At 41.1% G+C, this 12,529-nt stretch overlaps 1 protein-coding gene across 5 annotated transcripts in view; it reads right to left on the bottom strand.

Annotated features, from left to right (window-relative positions):
• The window catches only part of dennd1b (DENN/MADD domain containing 1B), a 303,998-nt gene that overhangs the window by 32,375 nt on the left and 259,094 nt on the right, over positions 1–12,529 (bottom strand). For all 5 annotated transcript variants that reach the window (XM_070887322.1, XM_070887317.1, XM_070887318.1 and 2 more), the window contains 2 exons: positions 10,247–10,303; positions 9,488–9,601 (listed from right to left, as the gene is read on the bottom strand). In XM_070887322.1, coding sequence (XP_070743423.1) covers positions 9,488–9,601; positions 10,247–10,303 — 171 coding nt within the window. The remainder of the gene's footprint in view (positions 1–9,487; positions 9,602–10,246; positions 10,304–12,529) is intronic.

Genomic DNA, 12,529 nt, shown 5'->3' with positions numbered 1-12,529 from the left:
CCTTCTATTTTTCCCTTTAAAAACTACCATGGTGTCTGCCACAAATTGACATATCATCTCCATCAGTAAAAGGAAGAGAAAATGTGATTTCACAAAAAAAATTTCCATTTTGAATGTTATGATTGGCATTTTAAGTTGTATAGCAAAAGCTATGTGGACATTATGATGATTTTTTTTTAAAATTAGGTGTACATACATCTGTAAAAACATATATAAATAAAAGATTAGTGAATATTAAAGTCAGAATACTAAATCAACATAGTATAAATTCTCCACCGATAAAAGGCATAGTCTTAACAGGAGATCTGCATCTGTCCAAATGAGGGATCCCAGTAAAGCTGCATTGTTCAACAACTGCACGGTTGAATTCAAAACTGGTTTGCACTACGAGAGAGAAAACCAACACCTACAGCATGGATGAAGTATTGCAGTGAAAACACCACTGTTTATTACCTTCTAATAGGTAGCAGAACATTAAATTGTGTGCATGCACACAGGGGAATACACCTTCTGCAGTGAGCTTTCAGGTGGAAAACACTGGAGCAATATCACAAGAAACTGCACCTATTATATATAGCTCAGCGCTTTGATGAGATCTCACAAATGATCCAATAGTAAACAGGTGCGTTAATTTTTTTTGAACAGATTTTGTTAATTTTATTCATGAGATTTAGTACCACGAGGAAGCCAAGTAGTAGTGTGTGGGCAGGGCTTGATGGGAGGGGATTTGTTGGAAGACAGTACTGCAGGGAGCAGTAGCTATTTTTCCTGGTTCTAAACATTAACTTAACTGGTATAAAGAAGGGTTCCATCTGGTACCTTAACCTATCGTTCTCCTTCAGATGCCAACTAATCTGGTATATGGGTCCCAAATTTCCACATGATTTGCTCCTGATTTTTAGGAGCAACTGGTGTAGAATGGAGTATCTTAGAAATCGGAATTCTCCACATTTAGTTTGCTCCAGTTCTAGTCAGTTAGAACAGTTTCACTTTGGAACAGAATTTTTTTTTCAAAATGGCACGTGTCGGGCCACTCACGCCTGATTTCAAAGTTTCGTGAGTGAAAACTTACTCCAAACTAACTTAGAATGGAGTAAGTGAAGATTTTTGTACGCTTGAAAAAACCATGTCTAAACTTTAGAAAATCAGGCGTAGGTTACAAATCAGGCGTAGGGAATGGTGGAGGGGGGTGTTTAAAGGGAAGTTTACAAACATTAAACACTTCAGTTTTACAAATAAAGAGCCATCATCAATAATAAATGATAAATACATCAATAAATCAACCAATAAATCAATCAAAAAAAAATTAAGAAGAAATAATTTTTTTTTAGAAAAATCAATAAAACAAAACATTTTCTACTTACCGACTGCAGCACCGGGAGCCCTCCAACAGCGTGCTAAGATGCCCCCCTCAGTGTGTCTCTATCGCTCTGTCTGTGTGTCTCTCATTCTCTGTCTGTCAGTGTCTGTGTTTCTGACAGCGAGGGGAGGGGGAGGAGGGGGGTAGAGGGAGAGAAGGGGGAGGTATGGGGGAGAAGGGGGAGGTATGGGGGAGAAGGGGGAGGTATGGGGGAGAAGGGGGAGGTATGGGGGAGAAGGGGGAGGTATGGGGGAGAAGGGGGAGGTATGGGGGAGAAGGGGGAGGTATGGGGGAGAAGGGGGAGGTATGGGGGAGAAGGGGGAGGTATGGGGGAGAAGGGGGAGGTATGGGGGAGAAGGGGGAGGTATGGGGGAGAAGGGGGAGGTATGGGGGAGAAGGGGGAGGTATGGGGGAGAAGGGGGAGGTATGGGGGAGAAGGGGGAGGTATGGGGGAGAAGGGGGAGGTATGGGGGAGAAGGGGGAGGTATGGGGGAGAAGGGGGAGGTATGGGGGAGAAGGGGAGGTATGGGGGAGGTATGGGGGAGAAGGGGGAGGTATGGGGGAGAAGGGGGAGGTATGGGGGAGAAGGGGGAGGTATGGGGGAGAAGGGGAAGGTATGGGGGAGAAGGGGGAGGTATGGGGGAGAAGGGGGGAAGGAGATTGGGGGGGTGGGGGGAAGGAGATTGGGGGGGGTGGGGGGAAGGAGATTGGGGGGGTGGGGAAGGAGATTGGGGGGGTGGGGAAGGAGATTGGGGGGGGGGGTGGGGAAGGAGATTGGGGGGGGGGGTGGGGAAGGAGATTGGGGGGGGTGGGGAAGGAGATTCGGGGGGGGGGGTGGGGAAGGAGATTGGGGGGGGGTGGGGAAGGAGATTGGGGGGGGTGGGGAAGGAGATTGGGGGGCGTGGGGAAGGAGATTGGGGGGGGTGGGGGGGGGGAAAGAGGAGATTGGGGGGGGTGGGGGGGAAGGAGGAGGGGGAGGGAGGCTGAACGGGCCGGGCCCGAGACTTCGGGCAGGGCCCATCCCCAGCACAAGATTTACAGGTAGGTGGCGTTGGGTCGGGTCGGGGGGGTGGTGGGAGGGAGGTCGGTTCGGTTCGGGTCGGGGGGAGGGAGGGAGGGAGAGGGAGGTCAGGTTGGATCCAGTCCGGAGGCCGGGAGGGGGGAGCAGGTGTCGGGTCCGATCCGGGGGCGGGGGGAGCGGGTGTCGGGTCCGGTCCGGGGGGGGGAGGGGGTGTCGGGTCCAGTCCGGAGGCGGGAAGCGGGAGTCGAGTCAGGTCGGGTCGGGAAGAAGCAGGAGCTGGCCGTGGGAGGAGCCTTATTCACGCAGCCCCAGTGAGGCCATTCGGCCAGGGCTAGGGGCTGCGTGTTTCGGCCCCTCCCACACAGTTTTGGGCGCCTGGAGCTACTGCACATGCGCGCCCACTGTAGCGCGCATGTGCAGAGGTCCCGGCACTGTTTTCAGCGCAGGGACCTGGCTCCGCCCCCTATAGCTCCTGCTGCGCTGCGCCGAGGGCCAGAGGACCTGGAGGGAGGTGGAGAAAATCGGAGGGTTTTTTTAGGCGCACTTTGTGGCGCGAAAAACGGGCGTCCAGGTTGGGACTGCGCCGTTCTAGGCGCGGCTCGAAACTTGGGCCCATGGTTTCTACATTTACATTTCCTGGCTGCAGTTACAGCATACTACTTCATCTTGATGGGTGCTATCCCCCGGCAGTTATTTTGTAACGCAAGGGCATGGGTAGCTATGTCTGCTTGCTCATCACATTAAAAAAAAACTTGGTTCTAAGCTTTCTAAATTTCTCAGGGGTTCCAATGGACTGAAAGAACACTCTTTAAACATGGCTTCACGTCTGGATGGAGTTGCACAAGACAGTGCGTGAATCCCAAGCTGTGCGAGATGGCACTCTGGACGGGTCCCTCACACTTGGTGGCTTCAGGGCACTCGGGAAGCAGATTATGATGCAACTCTCAAATTATACTGCCATTTTCTCATTGATGTGCATCGTAAACTGTTTTACAATGACAAAAAAAATTGGCAGCATAACTTGAGGTGAATGATCAGTCATGATCTTATTGAATGGTAGTGCAAGCTCGAAGGGCAGGATTGGCCTACTCCTGCACCTATTTTCTATGTTTCAGCCGTCAATGAGATTTCCAGTAACCACATAATCACTAAATCACTAGTTTCAATATTATCCCCATTGCTGGGCATTGCACCAAGGATAATAATACAAAGTATGTACAAAAAGATATGATATAGGTATGCCTGGGTTCCAGGCTCTTATTGCTTTCGGCTCCAGAAATACCATTTTATTTCATCTTAAAAAGAGATAAAAACTCATCTATGAGTTTCATTCTACATCCATGTTAGAAATAATGTATTGAACCACAAGATGGCAGAATTTAGTTATACATGTACAGAGAATGGAAGTTGCAGCACACATCAACAGACCTGCACACAATCTCATTTTAGTGACTTCAAATTTAACTTAATTTCAGATTAAGAAAATTATTTTATATTTGTAGAAAATCTCTGTTTGGTTTTGCATGAACTGAAATTTCACAAAACTAACTTGCATATTGCTAATTAAAAGGGCTTTCTACCTCCATCAGATTATTACAGCTATGTTCTTGATTATAGTGCTGATGTCAAAAATGTGGCTGCACTCAGAAAAAGTACAGGAACTGAGAGGGGTAAGAGTACCATTTAATGTGATAATTCACAATAAGACACAGACGCGTCTCTATTCCTTCTCTGCATTTTAATTACTTAGCACATAAAATTTAAAGAAATAATTACTCACATGACTGGCCTACTGATTGCCCCTTTTCCTGCATTTTACCACATCTAAGGAAGCTGCCATCACTAAAGCAAGCAGTCACAGCGGATAATGCTTCCACCACCTCATGCTGCCGTCTATACAGTGTGGAGTTTCCCAGCCATCAACTGCTTCCCAAAGTAGTTTGAGGAACCACAAGATCAGGATTTCCTCTAAAATTAGTCAATTTTGGAGGAATATCACCTCTACATTTTGATAACTAAGCAAACTAGGCCAACACTTATGATGTTGTTGAGATTTTCTTTTTGAATTATTGTGGGATGAATATTCACACCAAATAATGCAATAGTATAAAATCAATCGTTAATGAAATTGTAAATGCTGGCAACATTGTAAAGGGCAAATTCTCCATTAATAAACAGTTTATGAAATGGCTCCAGAACTCCATCTGTGACTGCAAGATAATCCATTTGATGCAGTGAATAGTGGGAGAGTGGAGGCATTATTGCAAGCATCAGGATAGGTACTCAATATCAGGTATTTATGCCTCAGTGCGGTCGGCCTCCATAGACCCGAAAAATTATTCAAAATTTGTGGCTCCAAACTGGCATCAGGGAATTTTAAGAATCCATTTTTATGTTTAAAATAATCCAAAAATTTAGAGGATTAAAAATAAATTGCATTACTGAGTAATGCCATTGTGCAATTAGAGAATAACTATCAAGAATCATTCAAACAGATCTTCTGCATGGTCTATGTTTGAAGTGTCACAAAACTCATGGCAACTGTCACCAAAGATGACACCGGCAGTCCATTTAAGAATGCGAGCTGTATGAAGAAAACCAACAACTTGTTGGCAGATAATTAAAATGTTATGCAAGACTGAATATGTTAAAAGAAATAGCAGGCAGAATTCATTTTAATTTCTGTAGTTTTGAAAAGCAGTTGTATTCTTTTGTAAAGCAATAATAAAACTTAACAGACAGCCAAATCTTTCCCCAAATCTACAGCCTCAAAGAAAGCTATTGACATTTTCCCCAGTTATAAAGTGACAGTCCATTTATTTAAAATTCTGCCGATCAGTGAGATCTAAAGTACAACACAACACAATAGTGTACGATGAACCAGTTAAGCATAAAATGTCACTCATTTTCGTTGCCAAAATAGACCACAAGGTTTTTGGCAAATAACTCATTATAAGCAACTTAAGTTAAATCACTTCTTCAGCTAAAAATAGATGTTTTCTACCACTGCCCAGCATTCAAGCCAACAATCAAAGCATTTTCTCATTTTATTACAAATTACATAACTTTTACTGTGGCATAATTTCAGCTTTATTAAAATTATTTCTTCTGAAAGTGTTATTTACTTGAAATTGTGTGAAGTTCACAATTCATTTTGAGAACCAAAAAAAACTTTACTGGAAAATTACTAAACTTAAAATATTTAGCATGCAAAAAGTTTAATCTCGATTCCAATCAAAATGAAATTAATAGGTTTTTTAGGTCCTTAGGAAATCATCCGATTTTGAACATGTTCTGGAATATTAAAGGCATTGTGAAACAGAAGTCTAGAAATTACTGAGAGCGATGTTACATCATACAAATGTTCAACGTTTTTGCATTAAATTCTTCTCTTAACCCCTTTATTTTGAATTGGTTAATGCTCTGATAAAGCAGCAAAGATAGAAACTTCACACAAACACATGAAGCAGTTGGACGTTACCAGCACTCCCAGTAATTTCCAAGCTTTGGCTCCTTTGTGGCAATGGAAGTGGTGCTTTTGCGTAAACTGACCAGTAAGTGGTGGTAACATTGTTTGATATGCACAGCAAAAGTGGCACAATGTTTAGAATGAAACTTTAAAAAGAGAGAACTAAAAATGAAAATATACTTTTTCAGTAAAGACGACAGTGGTGTTGCTAAGGAAATTCTGGACAGTTTTATTGTCTATATGTATCAAGACCCTTTATTTACTTTCTTTAAGATGTTCCTGCCTGAATTGTTAACACATAAAAAAAAAATTGCCCTTTTGCTGCTGTTATGGCTAGCCTATTTTAGTCAACCTAAATGACACAATTTAAAGCCACACCACTCAAAAACAGCACTGTAACTATCCATATGCGCAAAATTATGGGGCTCTGGGTAAGAATTGTAATTCAAATTTGCTTCATTATATACAAAAAGGGAGCTCAAATGCATTTAATATTTTTACACAAAAGATTACCACCAGACGGAAACTTCTAACTATTCCAACACGAGATGTTCAGTGATGGAGGAAACCATTTGGTCACTTCTGTTGCGTGGCTGCCATTGGTGTTCCTTTATGGAACTAATTTTGGCAAGGAAGACATCACTGCAACCATTCAATGCTCCATCGTTGTATTATGGAACACTGCAGAAGGTTTTACAGCATGGACACAACGTACAAGTGAACTATAATTACATCATCTTTCTCAAAAGCCACTGCACAAATAAAAAATAATGATCTTCACCTGAGGGTGGAAAACACCATGGAACAAGGTAGTTTTCTACCAAACAGCAACACTGCTCAAAGCAGTTGGCAGGGAAAAGTATTTGGATGTGAACTTGAAATTTTAAAGATGAAAGTCTTCCTTTAATGTTTGTAAACAGAGATGCTTACCATCTGTTTACATGGGCCCGGTAATATTTTCTGGCAATCACAGATGATGCTCTGAAATGTATTACTCTGTCCACCTCTCACACACATGCAAACCAATCTATCACCTGTGGTTACATGGACTCTGTAAGCCGCCTGTCGAATAGATGGCAACAAAAGCTCTTCGTAAGCATTTGAAATCCATTTTGTTCAAACTTCAAAATGCCACAAATTTGAACATTGATTCCTGACCAATAATTATAAATGGTCTGCTTTTACAACACTTGAATGCAATATTTAAGGGCCAGCAGGAGTAAAATGAAGCATTAGCCCCTTTTCATAAGAACATAAGAAGTTGGAGCAGGAATAGGCCATACTGTCCCCTGAGCCTGCTCCGCCATTCAATATGATCATGGCTGATCTTCAACCTTAACTCCACTTACCCACCCGGTCCCATATCCCTTGATTCCATTAGAGTCCAAAAATCTATCCATCTCAGCCATTAAGCCTCTATGACTCAGCATCCACAGCCCTTTGGGGTAAAGAATTCCAAAGATTCACAATCCTCTTGAGTGAAGAAATTCCTCCTCATCTCAGTTTTAAATTGCCAACCCTTATCCTAAGACCCAGCATCTACCCAGTTTCTGAACATCGTATCTGTTTCTAAAAATATGTTTAGCATAGAAATGTGACAATGTAATCAAAGCACCCCACTCTCAGGAAATTAGGTGTGGCGGGGAGGGGGTGGAGGTAGAAGAGGAGAAAGAATGAGCTTCAGAGAATACCTTTCATGACCTCAGGACAGCTAATTCATTACTTAAAAAAAAATTACATCTTTTTAAAATAAAATTATTTTTGTTCACAGGATGTGGGCATCACTGGCAAGGCCAGCATTTATTGCCCATCCCTAATTGCCCTTAAGAAGGTGGTGATGAGCCAACTTCTTGAATACAACTGAATGGCTTGGTAGACCATTTCAAAGGGTAGTTAAGAGTCAACCACATTGCTGAAGGTCTGGAGTTACATATAAGCCAGACCAGGTTTCCTTTCCTAAAGGACATTTTATGGGCAAACATGGAAGCAATTTTGGATGCAGCATTATCCCAGAAAGAATAGAATAAACGACCAATTAACCTGTCTTGGTGATTTTGGTTGAGGGAAGATTGTTGCCACGACACCAGACCTCTGTGCTCTTCGTCAAACAAGTACCACGAGATCTTTTATGGTCACCTGAACAGCCAGATGGGACTTCAGTTTAACATCTCATTTGAAAGACAGAGTACCTCCAGCAATGCGGCAACCCTTCAGTACTGTACTTGTGTATCGGACTAGATAATGTGTGCGAATCCCGGAGTGGGGCTTGAGCTGTGACCTTCCAACTCAGGAGAGAGAGTGGTATGATAGAGTCAAACTGACGTTTATTTAAGGGAGAGAAAGATGCAACTAAAATAGCAGCAACTCTTCAAAATACTTTTTGCATCGGCACACTGCGCTCCTTGGTTTTATACTGTTAAATTAAAGCATATTTTTATATTTTGGCACCATTTAATTGAGCTTCTGGCAGACTAGTGACTTTGAACCCACCTCAGCGCTTTGCTACTGAATATAGCTACCTTATCCTGGTGACTCACTAAGCAATGAAAAATTGGATTTTCCTGTCCATTGCCAGTATAAGTGAACCAGGTGTAGCAAAAATTCAAATTAAAACACTGCCAAAGCACTGATTGTCTTAATTGCTCATTTCAGTTCAACATAATGGGCCAAATATTGATGTGGAAATAACAGCGAGGCTAACAGCATTCACCGTTATTTATGTGGCAATCGGGCAGCAAATTCTGATGACAGCACATATGGAATTAAACGTGGAGCTCCTGAAGTTGCTGTCCGAGATGCAACGTTCCTCTAAAATGGCGTGTCACTGTCTGGCTCCCCATTTAAATGTAATGAGCGGCGGGAAGTTGCTGTATTTACCTCATAGATACAGTCTAAACTCAGCAGAAAGAGTAGGGCTTGTTCCATTCCAGTATAAGTGCCCTTTTAATGGCGTAGTAATTATTAATTACAGACAAAGAACCTGTCTGGCACTGACAATTAACTTTTGTAAGTGTGGCATCTCATTCCTTCAGATTTTAATTATTACTGCAGATTTTAAAACGTAAAAAAGGATTTTTTCCCCATTTTTTTCTCTCTTTCTCTCTGTTTCGCTTTCTGCACCTGATTTGACATTGAATTAAATATTCAAATGGACACTTCCTGGTTCCGACTCTACGCTGCTCAGTCATCATTCTTCAATCCTATTGGTTAAGGAGATTCACAGATGTTTTCCCTGTTCACACAGGTCCCAGACGCTCTGTAGAGGGTGCTGCACTTGATGGCTCTCTAATTTACAGAAAGTTCCAGTGCAAAACCCATAGAAAGTGTATGACAAGTGGAGATGTAATAAGCAGCGAATCTGGCCCAATGTCTGTGATTCACCTAGCCCAATGCTGTAAATTTAAATATTCCTCACTAATACATCTATTTATTAGAAAGAGTTTTTTTTAGATAAACTGTAAAATGGAACACACCGCCATTATTGCAGCATTAACGATATATAATTCCATAAAAATGATTAGCAAAGGTTTTCAACACAAAACAGAATAAAAACAAAGAATGGGCAATTGTTGTAGCAGTGATTTGAACACAAATAATATGCATACCATTGAAGAACCAGTCCCATTCCTTTTCTTACCCGTTTACGTTTAGTGGCTGGAAGCCGGTTCTGTAAAAGGTCAGAGTTCGATCGCCTTTGCAGGTTTGGAGATAGCCTTCCACTACAATGCGAGTCATCATCTTCATTTGTTTCCTGCACAAAATTGAAAATCCAGTAAGTAGCAGTTCAACTTAATTCTGTGACTTCAGAAAGATAAAATATTTGTCGACTAAAAATTATTCAATCCTATTGGTTCAATCCTCCACCACCCCCACCCCCACCCCCACCCCCACCCCGTCTCCCCCCGAACAAGAAAAACCTTTTTTGTTCAATACAAACTTGGAGATGGGTTTAAGGACACAAAATCAGTAAATCTGTATTAATCTACAAAGGAAAGTAGTCATGCACTTTGTTGCCAACAGAAGATGGTTTTACATTTTTAGTCCTCTGGTACTCGCTCACAAATTTTACATGAAAGCTCACCATGATTTCAGTACTGATTTGACAGTTAAGGCTTCAACTGTGCTATTAAAACAACCAACTTCATCAAAATTCACATTTAACAAACAAGCAATATTTGGGACATCAATAAAATATGCAAACAAAAAAAAGTGATCATTCAACCTCAGCATGAAACAATAACAGATCAAGATAGCCTGGGGGTCAGTTATGAAAAATGTATGTTATTGAACAAAGGACTAAGCAAATTTCACAAATCATTCACAATGTCTCTTGCAACTTTCTTGTTTTAGATATTTCAAAGAATACAATGTCAATGAAGTCAGATATGTTATGTACCTTCTGTTTTAACCTGCTCTTCACTTCTTTGATCCCCATCTTAGCCTGGTTCTTAGCCTTGAAGAGAAAAAAAAAGGGTTTGATACATCATTCCTTTTAAATGCGATACAAATTTCTCAATATGAAATCTGAACAGTCACCAGAGGTTTTCTGTAAAGTTGCTTCTACATATTGCAACAAGTTATTTTCACCATGGATTTAAGATGGCACCCTTTGTAATAATTTAGAGTAATCTGGCTGAATCAGTTGATTAGCCAAGGACATTAAATAGAAGATTGCTACAATGTTACTATATCTATGCATTTCTTAAAATGATCAAACCCAATGTCTAATATTGGATTAATAATTGAATATCAAAAATGTACTTTTAACTTCCAGCTATTATTTGTCTACCTTGCTTTTCTTCGCTGAAATACATTTCTCCTTGAAGTGCAATTATGAAAGCTCAATGACATTTAGGTGAAGATAAAGTAAGAAAAATATGTTTAGCTTCATTTTTTTGCAGCAAGTTATAGGTTTTCAATACTGATTTTTAGTTCTTTATAATGTGAATTCAAGCATGTACCAGCATTTTAGATTCATTTCTTGAAAGTAAAGCTTGATTATTCAGTCTTCAACCTACTATATTGCTTTCTTGTTTTTGTATCATTAAATCAACAGAATTGCATGAGACCAGAGTCAATAGTGGGCATCATGGGCTATACCTTTGAAGTAATAATCAATAAAACTACAGCAGCAGTGTCCAAAGATAACTTGAACTCTGACAGTCGGTGGGAGGTGTGGGTGAAATAATCCAACACAACTTTCCCCTTTAGTCCAAGGGATTTTCACTCAAACTCATCCTTCACACCAGGCACCACTCCATGAGGGGGAAGGCTAAGCAACCTGCTCCAGGGTTTCTGCCAATGTCATTCAGCAGCATGCGCAAGAGCATCTCTGCATGACTCTCATTCACATCTAATCTCCCTGTGGAGATATACCTGGCCTCCACTCAGCACTTGGCCCAAACAGGGAACTAGTCATGCAACAAATCTCACAGGTAAACCTTCATATTATTGTTCAGTTACACTGAACCAGATATTAGACATTTCTAGTCTTTTTAAATCGCAAAACTAAACCAGAAAAGTAAACTCATGCAACATACATTTTTTGACAATTCTGATTTGTTAATTCTACACAGAATTTACATGAACATGTCATCAAATGATAATTAGAGTCATTCGTGAAAGAGGCACAAAGATGGCTGAACATTGTCTGCAAAATCAATACTAAAACATTTTCAGAACTATAACCCAACATATTATTGTTTTGGTGATGATTAAACAGATGAGGTATTGAAAAGACCAAAAGATAGTTTGCTATTCCTAAGTTTGTATTAAGAACATAAGGAATAGCAGGCCATTCGGCATTTCAAGCCTGTTCTGCTATTCAATAAGGTCTTAGCTGATCTTCTACCTCAACTCCACTATCCCCATATCCCTTAGAATCCCCAAATCTAGCTATCTCTGTCGTGAATATACTCAACGATTGAGCATCCTCAGCCCTATGGGATAAAGAATTCCAAAAGATTCACAACCCTTTGAGTGAAGAAATGTCACCTCATCTCAATCCTAAATGGCCAACCCTTTATTCTAAGATTGTGATCCTTAGTTCTATACTCACCATCCAGGGAAAACATTCTCCCAGCATCTACCCTGTCAAGCCCCTAAAGAAATGTATACATTTCAATGAGATCACCTCTCATTCTTCTAAATCACAGATTGCTTCCCCATTTAAAGATAAGTATCTGAGTTTAGTTTTAAGCATGATATGTCTGGTCTACTCAAACTCTCCTCATAGGACAATCCCCCCCATCCCAGGAATCAGTCTGGTCAACCTTTGTTGCACTCCCTCTCTATGGCAAGTATATCCTTCCTTAGGTAAGGAGACCAAAACTCCACACAGTACTCCAGATGTGGTTTCACCAAGGCCCTATATAATTGCAATAAGACTTATTTACTCTTGGACTCCCAATTCTTTTGTAATAAAGATTAACATACCATTTGCTTTCCGAATTGCTTGCTGCACCTGCATGTTAACTTTGTGATTTGTGTACAAGGGCACCCAGGACTCTCTGAATACAAACATTTCCGAGCCTCTCATTTTAAAAACATATTCTGCTTTTCTATTTCTCCTACTAAAGTGGATAACTTCACAATTCTCCACATTACATTCCATCTTCTATGTACTTGCTCACTCACGTACTGTACTTGGATGTGCGGGTTACGGACCTAGAACTGGAAA

Source organism: Pristiophorus japonicus, chromosome 8 (genome assembly GCF_044704955.1).
Source record: "Pristiophorus japonicus isolate sPriJap1 chromosome 8, sPriJap1.hap1, whole genome shotgun sequence".
Lineage (NCBI taxonomy): Eukaryota > Metazoa > Chordata > Chondrichthyes > Pristiophoridae > Pristiophorus > Pristiophorus japonicus.
Note: the sequence above shows the minus strand (reverse complement) of the source record. Positions and strands in the feature narration are given on the sequence as shown.